At 40.9% G+C, this 22,940-nt stretch overlaps 3 protein-coding genes across 4 annotated transcripts; 1 reads left to right on the forward strand and 2 right to left on the reverse strand.

Annotated features, from left to right (window-relative positions):
• Nucleotides 1–506: 506 nt before the first annotated feature.
• Nucleotides 507–3,769, reverse strand: LOC127350157 (ras-related protein Rab-11B). The gene is made up of 5 exons (XM_051376491.1): nucleotides 3,614–3,769; nucleotides 1,896–2,091; nucleotides 1,611–1,804; nucleotides 1,427–1,507; nucleotides 507–1,262 (listed from the first exon to the last, which is right to left on the reverse strand). The coding sequence occupies exons 1-5, from the start codon at nucleotides 3,651–3,653 to the stop codon at nucleotides 1,117–1,119; spliced, it is 657 nt and encodes a 218-aa protein (XP_051232451.1). The 5' UTR covers nucleotides 3,654–3,769; the 3' UTR covers nucleotides 507–1,116.
• Nucleotides 3,770–6,681: 2,912 nt separating this feature from the next.
• LOC127350151 (signal-transducing adaptor protein 1) lies at nucleotides 6,682–14,402 on the forward strand. Of its 2 annotated transcripts, none has more exons than XM_051376480.1 (13): nucleotides 6,682–6,890; nucleotides 8,385–8,456; nucleotides 8,560–8,679; nucleotides 8,774–8,830; nucleotides 8,988–9,145; nucleotides 9,669–9,800; nucleotides 10,065–10,134; nucleotides 11,025–11,127; nucleotides 11,282–11,371; nucleotides 12,833–12,904; nucleotides 13,041–13,091; nucleotides 13,212–13,358; nucleotides 13,482–14,402. In XM_051376480.1, the coding sequence occupies exons 1-13, from the start codon at nucleotides 6,804–6,806 to the stop codon at nucleotides 13,544–13,546; spliced, it is 1,224 nt and encodes a 407-aa protein (XP_051232440.1). In that variant the 5' UTR covers nucleotides 6,682–6,803; the 3' UTR covers nucleotides 13,547–14,402. The 2 variants fall into 2 exon arrangements, with proteins under 2 accessions (XP_051232440.1, XP_051232439.1); XM_051376479.1 differs by having other exon boundaries at nucleotides 6,683–6,890; nucleotides 12,830–12,904.
• fsd1 (fibronectin type III and SPRY domain containing 1) lies at nucleotides 14,286–22,603 on the reverse strand. The gene is made up of 13 exons (XM_051376478.1): nucleotides 22,404–22,603; nucleotides 21,539–21,634; nucleotides 21,285–21,416; nucleotides 20,253–20,354; nucleotides 19,978–20,000; nucleotides 19,421–19,542; nucleotides 17,890–18,099; nucleotides 17,700–17,798; nucleotides 17,154–17,301; nucleotides 16,966–17,048; nucleotides 16,392–16,643; nucleotides 16,027–16,115; nucleotides 14,286–15,930 (listed from the first exon to the last, which is right to left on the reverse strand). Exons 1-13 carry the CDS (start codon nucleotides 22,416–22,418, stop codon nucleotides 15,820–15,822), a joined length of 1,482 nt encoding a protein of 493 aa, XP_051232438.1. The 5' UTR covers nucleotides 22,419–22,603; the 3' UTR covers nucleotides 14,286–15,819.
• Between the last annotated feature and the right edge of the window lie 337 nt (nucleotides 22,604–22,940).

The raw sequence follows: 22,940 nt of genomic DNA on the forward strand, positions 1-22,940 counted from the left end.
AGCAGTGGAAGAAGTGCTGAGATTGTTTACTGTGTTAATAGTAACCATTCTGCAATATAAAAATACTCCTTTACGAGTAAAGGTAGTGGATTCAAAAGGTGTGTAGGTAAAAGTGCATGAGAACTGTCAGCAAAATGCACCTTAAGTATCAAAAGTAAAAGTACTCATGCAAAATGGCCTCATTCTTTATCATATACACATTATTAGAATGTCATTACTGATGTGTTAACATGTAAGCAGTGTTTTAATGTCATGGTGGAGCTAATTTACCCAGTGTATCTACTATTGGGTAGCTCAATCTGTAACTCTAAAATATTTTATAAACTGGTCACATTTTACATGTAAACTCTTGATCTGAAATGTAGTGGGGTCAAATCTAAGTACTAAGTATCTCAAAATTGTAGTCAGGTACAGAACTTCAACATCCTGATGAAACAAAACAAACATTTTCTTAAAACCAAAATCAGAGAAAGTCCCATTTTCAGTAAGAATATATAAACACAACATTCTTTTGTCAAGAATTTTATTGTAAATTTATACAGTTCTTAAATTTAAAGTAAAACAATGACAACTTGAGCCAAATATTCTTCAATAAATACATGAGGATATTTTTGGCATGATAACTTAACTGATGTAAGAAGAAAGAAGAACCACACTGTCAGACGCTTAATACTGCTTCACCAGGTTGGAGTAACTGCCTGTAGTTTATTTACACAGCACCATCTAGTGGTAACCATTGAAATGTATTTCACAACCTCCCTGTACACAAGTACAGAGTTTCGGTTCAGTTCAAACAACTTCACAGGCTTCATTAAGGCAGCAGCGACTGCCTTGTTCCTGCATTGCAGGAACCTTCACATTGACCCCATGAACAGCTCGACTGACCCAGTGACATAAAGGCTTCTTGAAGTTTTCTTTCATGGCAGAAGAGAAGAGAAGAGCACGGGTGAGTTCAAAAGTCCTATATAAAACAGAATGAAAGGCAGAAAGAAAAATAAAGGACAGAGTGACAAGGGAGTTGGCCGTGAGCAGAGCAACGGGAGAAAAAAGTGCACAGGTGATGTGATGTTGAGATGGAGTTGGAGAGGTGGAGGATGAGTGTTATGGAGTTGAGCGTCACAGGCTCTGGCAGCACTGGAGTTTGTTGCCCTTCTGCCCGTCAGTGGTTGGAGGGACACTTATGTCCACTACATTGTTGCCCGGAGACTCATCGTGTGCCGATCTGTCAGCTATCTGCTTCTGCGACACGATGCGGTAGATTTCTACAGAGGGAAGTTTAAGAAAGAAAAACACATTGACGCTCTATTCATTTAGACTTTTTCTGTGTATGCATCTGTAGCACCGGTGTACCTAATGCTATATGCAACATTAAAATCTTCAGATCAGACATCACATGAGATACAGCACTGGGTCTGTCTCCTCTTACCTGTTAAAATATTCTTGAATGCTTCTTCTACATTTGTGGAGTCCAACGCTGATGTCTCAATAAATGAGAGAGTGTTCTTTTCTAATGCGGGGAGATGAGAAAAGATCCATTTTTAAACAAACATGTTTTACATATTATAAGGCTGGCTTGGCTTTCTTCATTACCACAGAATTTAGTGATTAACCTGCGAATGCTCGAGCCTCGTCAGTGGGGACCGCCCTGAGGTGGCGGAGGTCGCTCTTGTTCCCAACCAGCATGATGACGATGTTGTTGTCGGCGTGGTCCCTCAGCTCCTTCAGCCAGCGCTCAACGTTCTCATATGTAAGGTGCTTGGCGATGTCGTAAACAAGGAGAGCCCCAACAGCACCCCGGTAATACCTGGCGACGGCATAAACCAGATGAATACAATAACTGCACTGTCTTTATTTCAGGGCCATATTTGCATCACTAGTTTGTTGAAAATACTCACGCTGAGGTGATAGCTCTGTAGCGTTCCTGTCCAGCTGTGTCCCAAATTTGGGCCTTTATCGTCTTGCCGTCCACCTGGATGCTGCGGGTGGCGAACTCCACCCCAATGGTGCTCTTGCTCTCCAGGTTGAACTCATTTCTCGTGAAACGGGACAGCAGGTTACTCTTCCCCACTCCAGAGTCTCCGATTAGCACAACTGCAACCAAAAGCAAAACATTACTGCAGAACGGCAAACATTGATAGCGACAGTTATGGTACTAAACAAATGTCATTCAAGAACGCACTATAGTCAGGTTTATCATTCACTCATGGCCAGTGTCAGGCTAAGTGAAAGCGCTGACTTGTTTTCTTCTTTCTGTACAGTGAAAGCCTCATCAGACTTTGGCCTGCTGGGAGTCAAGCAGGAAAAAGCTGACAAAAAAAACTGCTCTCTGGGAAATCTGACTCGACAGTTTCTCAAGGCCTCTGTTCCTGTCTATTGTTACGAGTCATCAGTATTTCCAGGCTGACAAACTAGACCTGGGCCTCGTTTTCTACTGTACTGTAATACAATATTTACTAGATAGGTGTGATAAAGCACGTTTCCCCTTCCTCTTCAGTTCACTCCCTAGTCATTCAAATCCCTGCATCCAAACTTCAGTCAACGATATGACACTGGACGGGAAATGCAAACGAAAACCCTCTGCTTTTAAATACTTCATCTTACTAAAGCTTGAATGCAAACCAGTCTTTGGCATTACATAAAGCATGTGCAGTGACTGGTCTATCTGATGGTTAGTAACCTCTACAAGCTGAAAGCAATAGTTTCTCATCTTTTGAGATCCTGCACATTAACTTACACTAACAGTATAACTTAATTAAAGCGCCATCATGTGATTCAGGTTGCAGCAGAGTGCGTCAACATAACAACACAATAATAAGCAGATTCTTATTCAGAAAAATGCCACTTTGATAAAGACATGCACGGTCATCGACATATTATCAGGAAACTGAGCGCTGAGGTGTAAAAGGACCATGTGACCAGTGACTCAGTGGTCCAGTCAGGTCAAATCTATGCTTGCTTGGTATGGAAATATGCCCTTACCCATCAAAGCTGAGGTTAGGGGGGATACCAGTGTACCTGGAGCGGTTACCTAACATAAAAACAAAGCCCTTGCAGTGTTTCCTCTTCATTGGTTTCATAGTGGAGTGTGTGTCCTCCTCGCTTTAGACAGCTGTACGATAAGTCTACCACAAAGGGACCGCTTGTTTCTTTTTCCATTCAGTTTTTATTTATTTTCATTAGACAGACTGTTGGTGCTGCTCTATGGATAGTTGCGTTTTAAAGTGTGGTTTTGGGGCAAGAACAACTTCTCTTCTTTGACAATAAAGTTTTCATTACTGTGAACGCAATCGCTCCACCCGTTAGACCCGCTACTAACGTTAGCTTGCAGGGCTAACTCACCACACGCCCTACTTTTTTTTTTTTTTTTTATAAAATACATATAGCAAAACAAGTAATTTATAGTAAACAAACTGAAATAGAAGCGGTAACACCTCTCAAGGTAAAAGTAAACGTGAGGTTATTTAGAAATGATGAGTGTGAAAACACGCCAGCGAAGAAACCAGTTTGGCTAATGGTAGCAACCGTTAGCTGCCATCACCAGCTGATATTAAACCACTGACGTTAACCTACGCTCCGGTAACAGCGTTATCTGTGGGCAGCAGGTTCAGCTTACCTTTGAACAAGAAGTCGTATTCGTCGTCTCTGTTGCCCATTGTTTTGGTGCTATCACCTTTCTGAGATTGCGGTGACTACAGAAGATACTCTCCCTGCTCTGACCAGGGTGCTGTGCCAGGGTGACAGAAGACAATGCGCACAGTGACACTGCGCAGGAAGAGCGGAGCCGCTGCCAGCGCCAACACGTGACCCATGTATGTGAGGTATGAAGCTTCAGCTGATCAATTAAACATCGTTATCATACCTTTATGCTTGTATAAAGTAAGACAGGGAGGCTAGGGTAATGTGTAATGTATCTATCTATCACAATAGATAGAGTTCTTTATTTTATGTCATTCTATATAACTTTACCTAGAGACTCCAACACAATATTTATAAGCCGTAATAAGAACTATGTAATTATATATATATATATATATATATATATATAATAAACTACAGGTTCCAGGGCCAATAATGAACTTTCATGCTTAACTTTTAAGCCAACGCAGACGAGAAATCCTAAAACTGCTTTGGATGAAATAAGAGTTTGTCAACAAATCCGTCTCCATGGCAACCGAGCAAACCACATCAAGTAATAAAGCCATGTGATAGAAAGAGATAGAAAACAGCTAGCAGGTGGACCTTGTGTCAGGATTTTTTTGGTCGAACTTTATTTCTATTGTCTTATAGTTTATAGTATATTTTCCAGTATAAAACTAACATGTCATGGCTGAGAGTCAGTAAAGTAAACACAGTTGAGCCCACTCTCTCAGTTTCTCTCCAGGCACTTCCAATGATGCTAATGTTTCTTGCATTGCTTTGTTATAAATGTTTAAGTTACCTGTCTCTGTCAGAGCTAAGAGTGATGGTTGAAGATAGACAGTTACACAATAACATCAGGGACCACTGCGCAGTAGAAGTCTGTGGAATTAAAAAGAAACATTTAGACAGATTGGATGCTCCGCACAAGAACATATCTTTTGTTCTCCACAATCTATTGAAAGTAATTTGATGCATAGACACTGATATATTTACTGGTACACAGACTACTGTTTGTATTCAGGCAACCAAAGAAAAAAAATTGATTGGAATGATGAAACCAGAAACGATTTATATCCTCATTGATATAAATGGGCTGGACACCTCTCAGTACAAGGCAATTCAACAGTCTCAGATATGAAGCTAAGATGAGCTGAATCAGCACCAATCTGAAAGAGTCTTTAAAACAACACTGAGCATTATAACCTTCATGTAGGTAGGATCTATCAGACTGTTGCATTAGACTGTATGAGTTAGCAGTAAACTGATAGTGAGACTCTTCCTAGGAGCCAGCAGAGGGAGCCGTCATCTCTCTCATCTCTGTCAAAATACTGGAGGAAATACAGTAGAAGTCCTGCATTGAAAATGTTACTTAAGTAAAAGTATAATCAATGAAATGTACTTGAAGTACAGTATTACAAATAAAATGTGCTCAATGCAGAATGCAAAATGTCTACTGTTACTGTTATACTGTTATAAATTGTATCATTAGATTATTATTAATCATGCTTTATGTAAAAGCAGGTTCATTTTTAACTATTTTGATAGGTTTTTTTATTTTGTAGAAATTCTGAAATAGCAAGAAATGCTGGTTTTGTCCAATCAATAGTCCTAACCTCAAAAAAATTAAAAATAAATAAATAAAGGGAAAAAGCAGGAAATCCAAACAATAATCAAAATAGTTACCAATTATTTTCTAATTGATTAACAGACTAATTGCTGTCAGATGTAGTGGATTAATGTCAATGATTGTAGTAAACAGTACAATATTTCCCTCTGAACTGAAATAAAGTAGAAGTAGAAGTAAAGTACAAACCTTAAATTTGTACTTCAGTACTTGAGTAAATGTATTTGTTTGCATGATGCACTTGTATAAATGTAGTGAACCATAGATCCTCATTCTGCAGCTCAACTACAGGCTCGATATAACTACATTACTCAGCAGTTAGAGTTTAGACTACAACACAGTGCAATAGGACTTGATATCGTACTTTAGATAAGAGACCATTTACTGCTCGTTTGTTTATTCTTTTTTGGCCGGGCTTGGGCTGATAGCTGTGTATGGGAATGAAAAGTCAAATTGTGTGTTTTTAAGGTGCAACAAGTTTAATTTCTATGCTGCAGTGGGGGAAAGCAAAAGTACATTTACTCAAGTACAATTCTGAATTACTTGTACTTTACTTGAGTGTTTTCCTTTTATACTACTCCACTACATTTCAGAGAGAAATATTTATTATTATTTACACTACATTGATTCAGCCACCTGTAGTTACTATTTTGCAGATGAAGATTTTAAGCATATAAAATACAATGCATTGTTATATAGTAAATTAAACCACCCAATAGTATAAATTACATCTACTGCAGCTGATTCAAAATTAAAAATGCATCTGAATCAATAATAACCTAATAGTATAATTAAAATGTAAAAACGACAGAGCCCATTTTAGCTGCCTAAAGTCCTGTATTAAAACATAATACAATAATGTGTGTCTGATAAAATATGAAAATTCAGTTTGTTTGTAAAGTTTTCACTGTAAAGTCCACTCTCAGTGTTTGTGCACTGGTGGATTCAAGTTTCTACGTCACACTTTGAGTGTGAGCACAGAGAAACCTTCCACTTTCAGCAGATGAATGTGAAAAAATTTCTTCTAGTGTCAAACTCTGCTGCTTAGCTGTCACATTTCTAGCCTTTGGGTGTCCAAATATATACACTATATAGTATACATATATATATAGCCTAGTGTATATAGTTATATATACTGTCAGTGGTGTCCACAGACCAAAAGTTGACAAGTAGGACACATTTTTCTTAATGGAGAATGAACATGTGCACATGCTGTTCAGTCTATTCCAGCAACCAGTCTCATTTTCAGATGAGCTTGTTTTGCCAGTTGAAGTAATATTAGTTTCACTGAGGCCTTCAGGCAGGTGGTTTCTGCCTGTGTCCCCTGTATGTTTAAAAACACCCGCCCACTGCACACACACTGACCAATCAGCTTCGAGGACGCTGCCGCTTCTCAACTTAGTGACGGGTAGGTTAAAACCGAGCCTTAGTACGACCAAGCAGAAGCTGCTGATATGTTAGAGGAAACAAATACTTCATAGTCTCAGGGAAACGTGTAAATAGTCTGATTTATTGAAGTAGGCTACCTACAGTCCTCGGGATGGCAATGCGAGCAGCGAGAGAGAGGAACCAGCTGCCAACGTGTTACTATGAGGGATACCTGGAGAAGAGGTCGTTCAAAGATAAGGTAACTCATTAGAGACATTTCTGTCTGTAACAGGTGACATGGACGGCAAAAAGCGCATTATTAAGATTTTTATATTCTTGTGTCTGTTGTTTGTCTGTGGTTCTTTTAGCTCATTTATTATCACAGAAATAGAGAAAACAACTTTCACTAGAAGAGACGTTTTAAGACAACAACATGACACGATTAACGACTAAGACTGGATGCTGAGCATGAAAGAGATGTTATTGCCAAAAGATTATACGGTTTATTGACTGTATGGGCTGCATCTAACAATTATTAGTATATTATTATTATTTTAATTGTCAAATAATCTATTAATAATAATCTAATATTTTTTCAATTAAACATTGTTTGCATAAATAATATCCTCAAGCCCAAAATGCCGTCTACAGATTGCTTGTTTTGTCTGACCAACACTGAAAAAACTTAAAAGATATTTAGTACAAAGCATTGGAAATTAAAATGATTGGATTCGTTGTCTGTCAAAATAGTTGCCAGTGTTTCTTCTTTTAACTAATCGATTAATCAGCTAATTGTTTCAGCTGTAAATGACCACATAGTGTATATTTAAAATAGGTCAGGTGTGTGTGTGTGTGTGTGTGTGTGTGTGTGTGTGTGAAAGAGAGAAACAAACAAGAATAATGGCACCTCAACAATGTGCAGAAGCTGCCAAGGATTTTAATAACACCTGTCATCTTTAATCTTTAGCAGCTGTTTGATGAATATGTAAGACAGTACAGTGGTCTAGCACACTTAATGCACAGGGTTGGTGTTGCTCTCAGTGGGCGGAGCAGCCTATCTGTCATTATATAGTTTCTTGTAAATTCTTTGGACTTTGAGTTTTCCAGCAGAACCTGCGTCTCTCGAACTGGTCTGACTGCTGCTCTGCTTATTGTGCCATAAAGATTAGAGCACACCAAGAACTGACAGGAAACCAAAGACGCAAACTAGAGAGCCAGGCTTCAGGCAGACAATAAATCCTGTGTGCTGTTCTGCCCAGCCCTCGCTGATAAGAGACCGTTCACACTCTAATGGCAGCACGTAAGAGCATAGGGGAAACTTTTTACACAAAGACACAAATGTCCCAATATAACGCACTGCGTTGGGGATGGCAGATAATAGTGACTCATGCAGTTCCTCAAAACGTACACACAAATTAATCCAGTGACACATTCCCATATATCTGATTCCCAACAATGTTATTAATATCACACATTAGTTTCTGCTGTGATTCAAATGCTTGACTCATCCAGTCTCAATCCAGGAATGTCACCTGCACAGACTACAGCTGCCCAATTTATTTCCTTGTTGTGTAACAAGCATTCATTTTCCCGCATTACACCTCTGTGTTCTTCTTTGATTTCCCTCTTCATTTTCTACTTGCTTGGTATGATATCTTTTATTCAGCATGTCTCTCTCTCTCTCTCTCTCTCTCTCTCTCTCTCTCTCTCTCTCTCTCTCTCTTTCTGTCTGTGTGCGTGTTTGTGTTTGCAGACATCTCGGAAACTGTGGACCTGCCTATGTGGAAACACGCTGTTCTTCTTCAATGAAAAGAGAGACACTGATGTAAGTATTCATGCAGATTTGGGTTAATGTAAGAAACATAATTGTTCTTAATAAAGCCAACTTATGTGTGTGTGTGTGTGTGTGTGTGTGTGTGTTTCATCAGTACATAGAGAAACTGGATCTCAGTGGATTCATCTCGATAACGGATGACAGCAGCCAGGATCGTAACTTAGATGCAGCCAGATTCAACTTGCAGATGAAGGATGGAAATATCAAATTCACTGTGAGGGAATATATAGAAAATATGTAAATCATCCTCTTTTTTTGATAGTAATCTCCTGTTTTCACAGTTTTTCTCTCCTCCGTTGTCTCTACAGGTTCCTAATGCAGAGGCTCGTGAGCTGTGGAAGGGCTTCATTCAATCTGTGGCTGAGGTCTGTGGTGCACAACATTTAGCTCAATAATAAACATTTGCATCTTAAAAGTGTTTTACATGATGTAGGTTTGAGAGACTGATGTTTAAGCGGTAGTTCACATGAGGCTCTCATTTACACAGATCATTTAAAACAGAAACTGTGTGTCTCCCTGCAGCTGTCGATACCATCCATCGCCAACCTGCTACCAGGCCAGATCCGCATGCTAAAAGAGGCCATAGAAAAGGAAAAGGAAAGAATACAAACTCCTGGTGTCCCTCCACCTGTTCCCACCAACTCCAGTCCTTACATCCGCCTCCAATCAGAAATGCCAGCGTGAGTATTGACAAGGCTCAAAAGTATTGACACACACGCTCAAGTGAAATACTGGTGATTGGGGCTACAGCTGGGGCTATTTAATGATTTTCTGGTCTCCTTAATAGGTAAAGCGCTACAGTATTAACAGAATCCTGGACAAAAAAGTCATTATGTATCCTCATCTTGAAGCATATTGGAAAAAAGCAACCCAGTTCAACTTTGTTTTCCTATAAAAATATGTGATTTTTTTTCAGTGGTTTTGCCAAATTTCCAACCTGGTTTGCATAGCAGTGCTGTCCAGCATATGTATCTTCATACATGTCTAACACCTAAAACCCCACTCAACTATCTAAAAAAGATGCAGCAGACTGATGTATGTTTGGTGTCAGCATTCATTAACACTGTCTTGAATCTCAAAGACTTTCTCCTCTTGTTGTAACATGCTCTGCTCAAAAGGCAGAAATACACCGTACGTAACTACTGTATATACAAAATCAGTTTTTCTTTTTGTCTCATCTCTGTGTTTTCTGGCATCCTGCAGTTGTTACCACAATGTGTCCCGTCTGGAGGCCGAGCTGCTGCTTGAGAGAGAGGCCAAGAAAGGAAACCTGCTGCTGAGGCCTGGAAGTGGCGGAAACTCCTTCGCTGTCACCACCAGACAGGACCTAGACGGGTACACACACTCACTAACTCACACACACACTCACACACACACACACACACACACACCTCACACACACACAGATCTAATACACAGGCGTACATATGTATCACAATATCTATCTATCTATCTATCTATCTATCTATCTATCTATATATATATATATATATATATATATACAATTTAAAAAAAAAAAGTGTTGTTGCATGTCATCTTGGACAATTCATAATTTGTTAATTTGTGTTTTGATTGCCTCCCTCTCTCTTTCTCTATCAGCCCTGTATTCAGACACTACCGTGTGACTCGTAAACATGACGGGGGCTTTGCCATTGATGTGGACAATCCAGTGAGTATTAAAAAAATACGGTCTATATTAACGTACAATATGTCATTTCTGCCACTAGGGAGTCTCTCACATCAAAACATACAAAAGTAGTAGCGATCATGGGAGTTGTTGTCGTTGTATTTGCCGTCATTGCAGTCAGCTTCTGCTGCTCATCAGCTTGTTTCTCTGATAAGTTAATTTCCGGACACCTGATGACTAAAATCCTTCATTCGTTTAAAATATATAGTTAAAAACAACCAAGATCTAAAAAGTGTATCGTAACAATGTGGATAAAAAGTCAATTTATGACAGCTTCTGGCAGATAACCATAACGCTGACACATGTGCAAAGGATATGACGCCACTGACAGGCAACTGGTGAAACGCAGGGGTACCTAAATTAAATTACACATTTCCCTGAGTTTGAACATTGTTGGAAACATTTGGGATAATCAAAGTACACAACTCAACAAAATATATAATATAGGTGTAATGTTTATAGACATTTGAATGCAGAAATGTTTCATGTTATATCTTTAAGTAAGAAAGAACCAGTTGTACTTAATAGCTGGAGTATTTTATTGCTAAGGTGAGAGAGATGAACCGATTAACTGTAGCACAGGGTTACTGGTAAAAACAGAGGTGGCAATAAATATAATTCTAATGTTGAATAAGACTTTAATTCAGCTGTTAGTTGCATGTTGCGATAAAGTGATGCATGCAGGTCATTGACAAAGTTCAACATGGTTTCCTGCTCAGCAGTAATGAGATGTAATTACAGGAATAAAGCTTAATTGTGGTTATTGTGGTTATTGTGGTGGAGTCAAGTCTTATGTACAACCACGAGCCATTTTATTTCCTGTATGCGGTTTATTGTTCTTTAATTGTAAAAAGAAGCTCTTCTCTGTGCAGGTTCTCTGTCCCACTCTACATGATGTGATCAACTATTTAGTTGAAAATACTGACAGAGTTTTGATTCCTCTCATCATTGAAGAGGCATATGAAAAAAACATCTGTACGTACAAAACCCTTTTCATCTCACTCTCTCTTTCACTCTTTTTCCTTCTCTCTTTTAGCCTTTCATTTGCTCAGTTCTTATTTAAGTAAGCTCACATTTTTCCATCCACCAAACATTTTATCAAAAGGTATTCTGGATTTTTTTTTTACAGCTTATATTCGGTCGGACAATGAAAATGGAGAGAAGAGCGTTCAGCAGGCCTCATCAAACCGTGTCCCACCAACTGCACCCCCCAAACCAGGTACTGTGTCCATTAATACAAAAACACACATAACATGAACACACACACGTCAACAACTAAACTACTTACACTGTTTGCCCGACCTGTTTGCTCGGGCACTGTGACTCATGCAGGTATTTGGAAATTCCTCCTCTCTGACAGTGTGGTTTATACTTGGGCTTTTTCTGAATCACATGACACAAGAGAGTACTTTTTAGTTGATTGTTTATATCAAAATGAAACCCACTTGAACCATAATTACCGAAACAAATAAATAAAATGTTGTATAATCGTCTTTTTATGGTTGGTTAATTCACTTGTTACCAATGGGTGTGCATAAGAATTCAAACTCAAAAACATTAGCATGATAAAAGGTTTTTATAAGAAGGTGGTTACACTGAAGTCGTCCTGTCGTCCTCTTACCTCCACCCACCCGATCACTCAAGGTTTGTTTGTTTTAGAACCTTTGTGCAGCAGGTAGAAATTCCTCTGCAGTTTTTTTTTTCGCTGTTGACTTTGTAACTCTTTTTAGCTTATGACCCCTTAAAACAATGTCTGCTTCAGACCCTCTTTCACAGGTTGCATTGTGTACTGGTTGTGGGTAGTTGAACCAAAGAATGACTGAGTAATTATTAAAAGTTAAATTATCTAGTAATTCAAAAGAAAACAGCAAATATTACAGCTAAGTTTGAAAAATTAAACTTGGTGTAGCAGATTTATGTTTTTCTTCTTCCCTATCTTCTTAATCATTTAGTGACCCCTCAGATTTGTGTGGCGCCCGTATGTTGTGGTCTTGACCCCCAGGTTGAAAACCACTCGTGCTAACATGCTCATAATGACGGTGCTTCCATGCTGATGTGTAGCAAGTATAATGTTACATTGTTCACCATCTTAGTTTAGCCTCTTAGAATGCTAATATTTGCTAATTAGCACTGAACACGTACAGCTGAGACTGGTGGGAATGTCTTGCAGGTGTTTGGTCACAAACCAAAGTATTGGTCAAATGATGAAAGTTTTTACCTGTTTTTCAAATCATCCTGCGGGACACGTGAATGTCTGTCTATGTGTGTCTATTTTTACACGTGTATATATATTTTTGGGGCTTTTTGCCTTTAACTATAACAACTCTGACATGAATCTCATGGTGGCACTAGAGGAAAAGTCATAGGATCACCAAAGTCAGTTTGTCCTCTGTGGACCATTGAAGTCTGTACAGAATGTGGAAATCCATCAAATAGTTGTTGAGAACTTTTTGTCAGAAAGAAAGCAGTGACCAGACATCATGTTAACCTTTATTTGACCGAACGTACATGTTTGTTTTCAAAACCTGCATTCAACCGGCGTCTATATCGCCCGCTGTCGGTTGGTGTTCAGGTGATTTCTCAAGGGTACTGTGACAGGAGTTGTTGCTCACCTTGGTCAATAATCTTACAATATATCAACCCTGTAATAATTATAATTACATCTTTTGTTTTGCAGTAGCTCTAAGAATACCGACTCCTGAACCAGAGGCAGAACCATTTATAGAAGAGCCTGAGTATATGAATGACAAGTGTGAGTATAACTCTTCTGACACCAACCCCCACCAATCAACCCATTCCTGCCATTTGTTCTTCTGTCTTGCAGACATAAACAGGTGTGACTTCATTTTTTCCATTGCTATTTCTAACTTAAGTCTGTGTTCAAACAGTTGACGGGAAAGACAAAAAGACAAAGGATTCCCCAGCTGCTCCACTGCCACGTAAGTCCCTCCTCTTATCCGTCAATCTCAGGAGTATTTTTCATTTACCTGCGTCATGACTGCAATCATTACTTATCTTTTTATGACCGTGAATCATTGTGTGTTTTTGGTCTTCCATAGAGCCGGAGAAAAATGCTCCAAAGAAAGCAATTATGCCTCCAACTCCTGCTCCTCGCAAAGGGGCCTCCTTTGTATCACCCCCCTCTTCTACCTCCTCCATGAACAGCGACCCGAGGTTGAGAGCCTTATCTGACTGTCAGGGACAGAGTAAGTCCACCCTGACCTGGAGGCCTTTACCCGCTTTAGATAATAATTTATTTATACATATATTTTCAGTTTTGTACTACCTTCTTGTCATAATATCCAAACTTACTGTCTTGTATGTTTCAGTCCCTATCGCAACGCTGTCTGAGCTGAAACTCAAGTTGGAACAAAAGGCAAGGAGTCAAGAGTGACCTCTCCTGGTTGGATCCTCTCAAAGCATCTGTGACTCAACAGCAGTGCAGAGCCACTCAGTTTGTCCCTGCAACATGAACCAACACGTGGGAGCGGGAAGAGAGCAGCGGTTTCCACACAGACCGCCTCTTCCCCGTCTGCATCGTGGCTCTGCTCCTCCTCGTCAGCTGGCTGTCAGCAGCAAAGCCTCTCCGAAGATTAACACTCTATTGATTCACCCCTCTCAGGCACTCATTAGCAAATGAATCGACTGTAACGAGGGGTGTACATGTCACATTATCTTCACTGTGTTTCTCTTGTACATTTTGCACATTTGCCATTGACACTGGTGTACATTTTCCTACTTAGATTGTATCAGATCTTCTGTATCAGTGTTTGTGACTACTTTTACTGTAATCAGCTGTTGAGTTGTATTGTATGTTTTTTACATAGCCTAGATGGCTATATTTATTCTGCCTTACAGGCGTGTGATGTTTATACATATTGTACACCATTGAATTGGCTTGTGGTTACTGTACCTACTGTATGTGAATGTATTTTATATACTGTAGTGAAGGAAACATTTGCTACCGTCACATCCAATCAGATACATATGCACAAGCAACCAGTATGTGCCATGCAGCAGTTAGAAATCAATCAGTTTTATGATGTTCTGTACCTGGTCTGTATTCCTGTGTTAAACCTCTTTTTTGTTCTTGCCCTTTAATTTTTTGTTGAAGCAGAAATCCAAGACCAAAGTGCTCTCACTCCTTTATTACCTCAATGACTGATACAGTATAGTGGAAAAATTAAAACTATTTACAATAAATTGTGACATTATGTCAGCCTGTGAAATAAAAGTTAACATAATTCTTAGCTGTACGCTTCTTTAAAGCATTGCAGACTACAGTTATTCAGGAGATGCATACAGAAGGAGCAACATGGCAAAGCGAGACTGTTACCATGTGGAACGTGTGACATGGACGCTACTCAGAGGTCAGGCGGTGCACAAATAAGGATTTTATAACATCAGTTTCCAGAGTTTATCACTTTTGTTTCTCGCCTACATGTACCTCAAACCCGGCTAACTCTCATAATGCAATTTGTTAGCTGAGGCTACTTGCTAGCTATTTGTTATATCTGGACCACAGACAGTCCACTACTCATAAATGGGACTCCTCTTCAGCAAATAAAGCGGTGTTATTAGGTATAGACACATACATACTGTACATACAAGCATTAGGGTGCAATCAGGTGAACAGAACGTAAACAGTACAATCATTTCCAAAAACCTGAAGCCATATCTGATTACTACATGGAGTTACACTGATAAAACTCCCCGCTAACTTTCTGTGCAGAGTCTGGCTGTCATTATGATCAAACTCCACAGCCAACGCTAACTAATTAAAACCAAAACAGGACCTCAGCAGGAGGCTAAAGGACCCAGTTTCTTGCACGCAAAGTGTGAGACCTGATCACAAAGAGTGAAATTCAGTAAACACTGTTAAGTCTGCATGCCTTGGCAAGAAATAAATACAACATCCCTAATACGAGTTGGTAATTTCTTATGATCTATAAGTTGCTCAGTCAAAGCAGAGTTGAATAAATCCTGATTGAGTAATGAACTGTATTCTATTCAGTAGCGTTGTCTAGGAGCAGGTTGTTATTTGGGTTGGTTGATGGGAAGAGGCTGATAATTACCACTAAGCTAAGTCACAACCAGGTTATATTGACACTGACACAATGTGTTGGTATTAACTTGAAATAGGGAGACCATTTCTTGCAGTGAAATATTAGCATGTTGGTACAGATGACCCGATTTGGCCTATCAGTTTGGAAATGAGGAGGAAGGCACAGGGAGAGAGCAGACAGGACAGGCCTTGACCCTGCACCTGCAGCTGGCTGCATTGACAGTACGACTGACAGTTTTGGTGATGGAAAGGAAAGGAAGGGCAGCGGCCAGCGCTAAATCATTGCTCTAGCAGCAGTGGGACAGTGCTAAATGAACGTGTAGAGGAAAACTAGTAAGACTACAGCGAACGTGTCCCAAGCAATCACAACAGCCAGAGTCATACATCTGAAGAATTCTGTCACTGACGGTGCAGATGACTCACTTGTTCCCAGAACCATCTTTGTCGTCATGCAACACAGACACTGTATGTGGAACAGGCTAAACCATCATCTTCCAGTGATGTAACTCTTCCATGATATGGCTTTGACCGCAGCCAGGTTCTCTGGCGGTGACTGTGGTCGAGCGGAGCTGTGCGGCGTCCGGCTGGCTGAATGGATGGGTCTAGGTGAGGCTGGCGTTGGAGCTGCTGGTGCCACTGTTCTTCCTCTGGCCGCTCTGCACCACGCTGGGAACCTGCAGGCCCGTCACTACCGAAAAACTGCCGTTCCACACCTGCAGGTGGCGACATAAAGACAGGCAGTTTTAAAACTCAAAAACAACAATGGAGGATTGTTCTGGATAAGGGATATATTTAAAAGCTTTTCTCACCATAAAAGCTGGTATAACTGGCTGCTGGAACTTGGTTTTGAAAGTGTGCATCAGCTGCTTAGTTTTGGCGTTGTAGAAAGACAGTACACCTGTAGAGAATAAAGATGGCAAATCACACATATGTACTATTTAAAAACACATTGTTTAGAATAAATTAGTTTACAAATTGTTTAATTTCTGTCTATTGATTAATTCTATAAAAACATTAAAAAGTACTATTTTATACAGACTCACTAAACAGATAATTGCCACTGTATATAGACAATAAAAAACCTCTCAGTTCTAAATGTAACCTGATCATTTGCAACATATTTTTCACATCAGTGTTTATTTTGTGGAGGAGAAATTCCCAGTATTTATCGCACCTTCGTCATAGTTGACGTAGACTCCTATACTGTTTGGGATGGGACAGTCCAGTGTCCGAGCCTTGTTGTTGTGCTTGGCTGTGAGGCTCTGCTGCAGCCAGTTGTTCAGGTGGATGCACCAGGAAGCGCTGCTTTTCCCCAACTGGTCGAATCGTCCGAGGCTCCGCAGGGCGACACCCACAGCGAAGGCTTTGCTCTCCTTGTCAAACCGCACCTCCCAGTACTGATGGCCAGCGTCGATCATGGTGTCAGCTGTCATGAGACATGACCCCACATGATAAATGTCTAGAGTTACAGTGTCAACACGAGCTGCAGTGCGTCGTTTCATGGTCGAGAAGCGTGTCAGTATTAGGGTAGATTGAGCGCTACGGTTACGTAACATTTGATATGACCTCATATGATACAACTGGAAACTTCTGAAGTTATTGGTATTGACAGTTTCGCAGGAGAGTCTTTGAACTTTTTCCAGAGCAGCTAGATTTCAAATAACTGTACAGCCGTAACTTTAGGTGTGTTTTACTGCTAGAGATGTAGAAATACATTTGTTGTGTTTGTTTTTTGTGTGTATTCTTACCCAGAACTGTGTAGGACTCTGCTGTAAATCTGTCTCTGCCGGGCCGAGCTGTTGGCGCTCTCTTAGGTGACATCAGGGCTGACCTGATCACAGCCGGTGGACAAAGATCCACATTTATGAGATTTATTCTTAATGAATTAAAAGTCAAAGCCCAGGTTAAAGACGCTTGAGTTTACATTCATACAAACCTGGCTGGAGAGTGCATCGGGGAGTTGGTTCGGTTCTTTTCCTTGCGGATGTCCTGTATCTTTCCTCCAGTGCTGTCCCACTCCACACTCAAGTCCTCCACCTTCAAGTTTTGGTGGGACGAAGCAGCGTCCAGTTTGAAGTTGAAGGCTGCGAATGGAACATGAGAAAGACTTTTTATTAAAGGACCAGTGTGCAGGATTTAGTGGCATCTAGCTGAGTGCCTGCAAGCGTAATGGAGAAACTGTTCTGGGCTACTGTATAAACATGGCGGTTCAATAAGGGGGACTCCGTAAAAGAGGACCCGTTCCTCTGTAGATAAAGCGGCTCATTCTGAGTTAATGAAAACTTCTAAATTCTTATTATCAGGTGATTATACACTAATTAAAACATACCGATGAATATTATATCCCATTTCTGCCAGTAGATCCTCCTAAATGTTACACACTGGAACTTTAACACACTTTGACAATCCAAAATTCACATTCCCAGAACCCACAGACTTCTCTTGCAACAATCCAGCCTGAGTTTGCGTCCAGTGTTCTCACCGTGGGTTTCTAGTGTGACGGGCTCAGAGAACTCTCCTGCCACGGCCTTGTTACACGCTCTCACTCTGAATGTCAAGTACCGGGTGTCAAAGCGCAGACCTGAGAATAAAACCACAGGAAGGATCCCTTTATGAGTCAGCTTCTTCTTCAAGTTCAGACAACAAATATCTCCTCACAGTCCTCCTCCTACCCGTGAGTGTGTGCTCCAGCTCTTTAATCCCCTCCACCACCATCCAGGGGTAGTCCTCTCTGATGCGCGGCGGGCCCTCGTGGTTCGTGCGTCGGTGCTCCAGGATGTAGTGGTCTATCTTGCTGTCAGGCTCTGGTAGGCTCCACACTACAGTCACGGTGTTGTCGCACACCTGGCACTCTGAGACCTGGATCTCTGGAGTGGCAGGAACTGAAGAGAAGAGACGGTTAAATATCAAAAATCTACTTCCTCTATTCTTGTTCAACACTTTTAGAATCGTGTGAAATATTCAGTAACAAGACATTTAGTGGATCAAATAGTTCATGATGACGTGAGATGTCACGTTGGAGTAATGTTACAGCTGCATCAATTGATTTTGGCCACTTGGGGGCAGAATTATCTCAAAACAAGCTAAAACGAGCTACACAGCTTAAACTTGTGGCTAAAGTTTGTGGCTAAAGATCAGATACGGAGCAACATTATCATTCATTTGGATTTATGTTTGTGTCCATCTGACTAATATTCACTCCATATTTAGCTCTGTTTTGGTCTCTGGAGGGAAATATCTGGCTCTTTAGTTGCTAAATGTTCAACTTTTATCAGCAGCTAACCACTAACATCTGTCCACATGGTGCTTAACTGGTGGCGTATAGTGGTTTTATCCGAGTTTTACTGTTAGTGAAGATACTGAGTAAATACATAGCCTTGTGTAAAACCACACCAGTACAAGGTAAAGAGGTTAAGAAGCTCACACAGCTGCAGAGGCAGCTGATAAATGTCTGTGGTTTCAGCGCTGTGAACGACTCCTTTCACATACACGTTGTCACCTGGAACTTAGTGAACCTAATGCAACAGTGGCTGGTTTGACCTGTGTCTGTTTTGCTGTGATTAGACTCTCTGACAGAGCGTATGTCTGTGTGTGGTTACCACGGATTTGTCTTCATAAGACAACAAATAAAAAAATCAAACTTTATATATTGGGCAGTTCAGTCTGTGAAAGCCCCAATTTTACAAAAAATCTATTCTGGCTATAACTGGCTCCTCAAAAATACATATTTGCGTAAAGCAAGTGAAGAAATGAATGAATCTGTCAAAAGAACTGATTGAACTGATCTTATTCTAATAAGAAAATTAAGAATCAGGCATGTCGCTGCAATAGAATTAGGAAAAATGGGACCTGATTGTAGAATAATTTTTTAATGATTTTTATTGAAAACATACTAGAATATTGTTACTGCACTGGTGGATGTTTTCACATATTTTGGGAAGATAAAGGACTCAAATATAGACTAAAATGACATTGACACAATTTTTAATAAATAACAGTAACTACAGCTGTTAAATAAATGTAATGGAGCAAAAACTATGATAATTTCCTCTGAAATGTAGTGGAGTGGAAGTATAAAATAGCATGAAATGGGGAAACTCCAGTAAAGTACAAGTACTGTACAGTGCTGGCGTAATAAATGTACTTTATATAATCACCGTCTGCAGCTTCTGTCTATTTCTTTGCATTAAAAGTGGAGCAGACCTGGGAGAAATCTGAGTCCCTGCAACATCCCTCTCTCCTGGCTGAAATCCACCATCAAGTGACTCATGTTGTCACTGGCTTTAGCCTTCAGGGAGAGGCGAAAAGCTGGAGCCATTGTCACGCTGTGGACAAAGAGAGAAACACACACAAAAACACACACAAACACACGGAGTGGAAAACAAGCGTGGTCCATTATTCAACAGGATAAGAGGCATAAAAAAAACCCAACTAATTCTAATACTGCTCGCTAAGAAAAAGGCTGCTAACTAGATTTCTGTTACTACCACTGAACTCATCACCCTGATTGACATTTAGAAAGCAGAGCTAGAGAGGGAGCAGCAGTCACTGAGGGAGGGGCTGACACAGGATGGTACAGACTTGAGAAGACAGTGGCAAACACAAAGACAAAAGGCTCTCGAGTGGAAGGTTTTCCATAGTGCTTATTGTCTACGAAATGGGTGCGGTAGTTTGAATGCATGCATGCTACATTATGAGATGGCTCAATGGTTACAGGAGGCTATGACAAAAGGGAAGCAATGGATGGCTGAGTACTATACCTATCCTTAATGTCTTTGGCCGCCTGGAGGAGAAGCAGAGAGGGAAAGGAAAAGGAGAGATACGGAGCGAAGAGAAAACTGAGTTGTAGCCCATCATGTTGTCATTTAACACAAAAAGTCGCTGGTGGCTGTGTTAAAATAACTGGTAGTATGACACCACAAGAGGGACAGATTAACTCGTATAATTCACCATCAGTCTTTAAAAAAATGAAGTTACAAACGAGCGGAGGGAACAGTGCAGCAGCATGACATCAGCAGTGCAGTGGGTCAGTTACCTGAGTGAAACCGTCCGTCTCGGAGGAGCACAGCGTCTGGTTGGCCAGCTCCAGCAGCTCCTCCGAACTCTCCAGGGCTTTGGAACAGGCGCTCAGCTGACTCTGAGAAAAATACAGAACCACAGTCAAATAGAGTCACATCTGCAGACTTTTACACGTTTTTCTTTAGTAACAATGGGACTACTGTGTTCCCTGCAGAGGCTATGGAGTTTTGCTGCATCATTTGAGAGTCATGGCTTGGTCCTGAGGCTGCAGAGCTTTTGATGCATGCAGTAAAGACATAAACGGAGGACTTTGAGAAGTACACAATCTGTGGTATTTTGACCTGGGTATAATGGAATGATTGCTGTAAAGAAAAACTGAAAATCAACTCAAAATCTGCTGTTTGGTGACAGAACTTTAAAAGCAAAGAAAAATATAATAATATCTCTCTAGATATCTCCAGCATCTAAACACTCCTTTTGTTATCTAAAGTATTTGTTTATTTGTTCCTTTAAATGTAATATTATTTGTTTAAAATATGTCCACGTGCCATATACAAATCACAGAAGCTGCAAATGTTTGGATGAAGGTAAAATGTGAGACCAAACAGCATTATAATGAAGTACTGTAGCTCTGCAGAGAGGCTCTGGTCCACAAATCAATCATGTTTATTCGGTACAGATCCCCTAGACAGTTTTTCCAGTGAAAATTGAATTTGTTCTGCAAAAAACATAATTCCCACACTCATCATGTATCGTACTGTTCAAGCTCGAAGCAAAGTTCCTGACATTTAAAGTTTCCTCCACAGAGTCAGGTTCTCAGTTCGAGAACACCGTTTTAGTTTTTAGTCATACACTGAAAAGGTCACGTGGCAGTTTTTTGGTAAATGTTGTAACTTCAAAGCAAAAAAATGCATCATTCATCTGGTGATCGGGAAATGGTAAGAAAGAAAAAAAACGTTCTTTTCCACACGTAAAAAGTTTCTCTCATGAGCTCAAATATTCTTACTAAAAACAAAAAAGAAAGACGTGTAAAGACAGCAGCAGATACCTGTAGCTCATACGTGCGGCTGGCTCTCTCCTGTTTGATGCGAGTCATCATGTTTTCCTTCATCTCATCCAGAACAGAGTGGAGGGAGGTGAACTCAGACTCCAGGTCCTCCTGCACTCGACCGGAGTTCGCCTGGTGTCCCAGCAAAAAAAAATGAGTAAACACAGGAAGTAACCTGAACACCCTGACAGAGGAAACCAAACTGTGTGCAGCCGGAGATTAAATTTTGATTGATCCGTGTAGGTTTTCTGTACCTCTAGGTTGTCAAGGCTCTGCTTGAGAGTGCAGACAAAGTTTGAGATCTCCTCATTCTTCATGGCCAGCGTGTGGGTGATCTTACGCAGAGATTCCTGATGAGAAAGACACAACCTGACACTAAATCTGATCCTTATAAAGCCCATACAGCTGATTATTCTCCATCAAAGCCTGTAGCACAGAGGGCTGAATGACTGCAGGTTTCTAACCAAACACTGCACCTTGCTCACTCCACATCCTCTGTGGTTGCAGTTGTGCTCGCCGGTGTTTTGTTTGGAAAGGACACAAGGAGCTGTAGGCTTTGAGCTCCCTTTCTAAACATGAATAAACATGTGTTCTCCAGATTGGATCAGAGAGGGACCTAGCCCCAGTGCACAGGGAGGGGGGGAGGACACTTCACGGGCGGAAGGATGCGCATTCATAATTTAATAATGCAGCTCCACAACCATTGAACAGCCGACTTAAAAAGGGACTGGACGCACACTGGGTCGATTATTACACGGATCACAGCTTTGATATGTGGCCACTCTCGTTATGTTGTGTCCCCACAGTGAAGCCCATTCATACTGACGGACTGTGTAATGTTTGTTGATGCGAGAGGAGCTGCGCCAAGGCCCCCGCTGTCCCTGCCTGTAACGGCCGATACATCGATATCAAAGTCATCGATGTCGTGCACAAGATAGAGCTCACCTTCAACCGGACGAACACCGATTCACTTAGAAAAATCTCTCTGGGAAACACGAGCCCGTACCGCATCCGCAAACTCCCCCAATTCCGCAGCTCGTCCCCCTCCTTCCTTTGTACACTACGCCCTGAAACGGCTTCCCCCCATCAGAGACACCTGTTCCTCGGGCTCCGGCTCACCTTCTGGTCTCCCATCTCGCCGCTCCGATGCTCCGGCGCCGCTCGAGCCGCAGACCCCGCCGGTATTTCTCCTCCGTGCCCCGGTTTTTTTGGTTTATTAGCACGGCGGAGCTGGTACTGATGCTGCTGCCGGAGTGCAACGCATCTTCGTACGGACACCAACCACCAACGCCTTTGGGCCGTAGTGCGTACAGCGCATGCGGCAGAGGAGGATTCTGGGTACTGATGTTTCTGTTGTAAAGGTTGAGTAAGGCTGCCTTCAGGGACTGCTGGAGAAAAGCAAAGAGGCCAGGAGCCAGGTCCAGCACTCATAATGTTTGTTATCTTTTTTCCACTATTATTTCCTTATTTTGGGGACAATGTTTCTGTCAAAATGATCTAAATGCCAATATTAAGGCACTACAATTACATAAATAGTCACACAAGTGTAAAGATTGTCACAGAGTATCCTGGAACAAAGGGAAAGTGGCTAAACTAGATTCTAGTGCTTGATGCCATTCTGTTCTAAAATATCACCCACAACATCCCCCACAAAAA

This window comes from Dicentrarchus labrax, unplaced genomic scaffold (assembly GCF_905237075.1).
Source record: "Dicentrarchus labrax unplaced genomic scaffold, dlabrax2021, whole genome shotgun sequence".
In the NCBI taxonomy this organism is placed as follows: domain Eukaryota; kingdom Metazoa; phylum Chordata; class Actinopteri; family Moronidae; genus Dicentrarchus; species Dicentrarchus labrax.

Bases quoted from the DNA above. Each gene is read 5' to 3' on its own strand.
- LOC127350157 (XM_051376491.1), bottom strand. From the start codon at position 3,653: ATGGGCAACAGAGACGACGAATACGACTTCTTGTTCAAAG. The intron at 2,092-3,613 runs GTAAGCTGAACC...TTTTGGTTGCAG, and splicing joins ATACGACTTCTTGTTCAAAG to TTGTGCTAATCGGAGACTCT. The intron at 1,805-1,895 runs GTGAGTATTTTC...TGCCGTCGCCAG, and splicing joins TACAGAGCTATCACCTCAGC to GTATTACCGGGGTGCTGTTG.
- LOC127350151 (XM_051376479.1), top strand. From the start codon at position 6,804: ATGGCAATGCGAGCAGCGAGAGAGAGGAACCAGCTGCCAACGTGTTAC. The intron at 6,891-8,384 runs GTAACTCATTAG...TTGTGTTTGCAG, and splicing joins AGAGGTCGTTCAAAGATAAG to ACATCTCGGAAACTGTGGAC. The intron at 11,372-12,829 runs GTACTGTGTCCA...TTTGTTTTGCAG, and splicing joins AACTGCACCCCCCAAACCAG to TAGCTCTAAGAATACCGACT.
- fsd1 (XM_051376478.1), bottom strand. The intron at 18,100-19,420 runs GTCTGCTCCACT...TCTTCTCTTCAG, and splicing joins GGGACTCAGATTTCTCCCAG to TTCCTGCCACTCCAGAGATC. The intron at 16,116-16,391 runs GTGCGATAAATA...TATTCTCTACAG, and splicing joins CTACGTCAACTATGACGAAG to GTGTACTGTCTTTCTACAAC.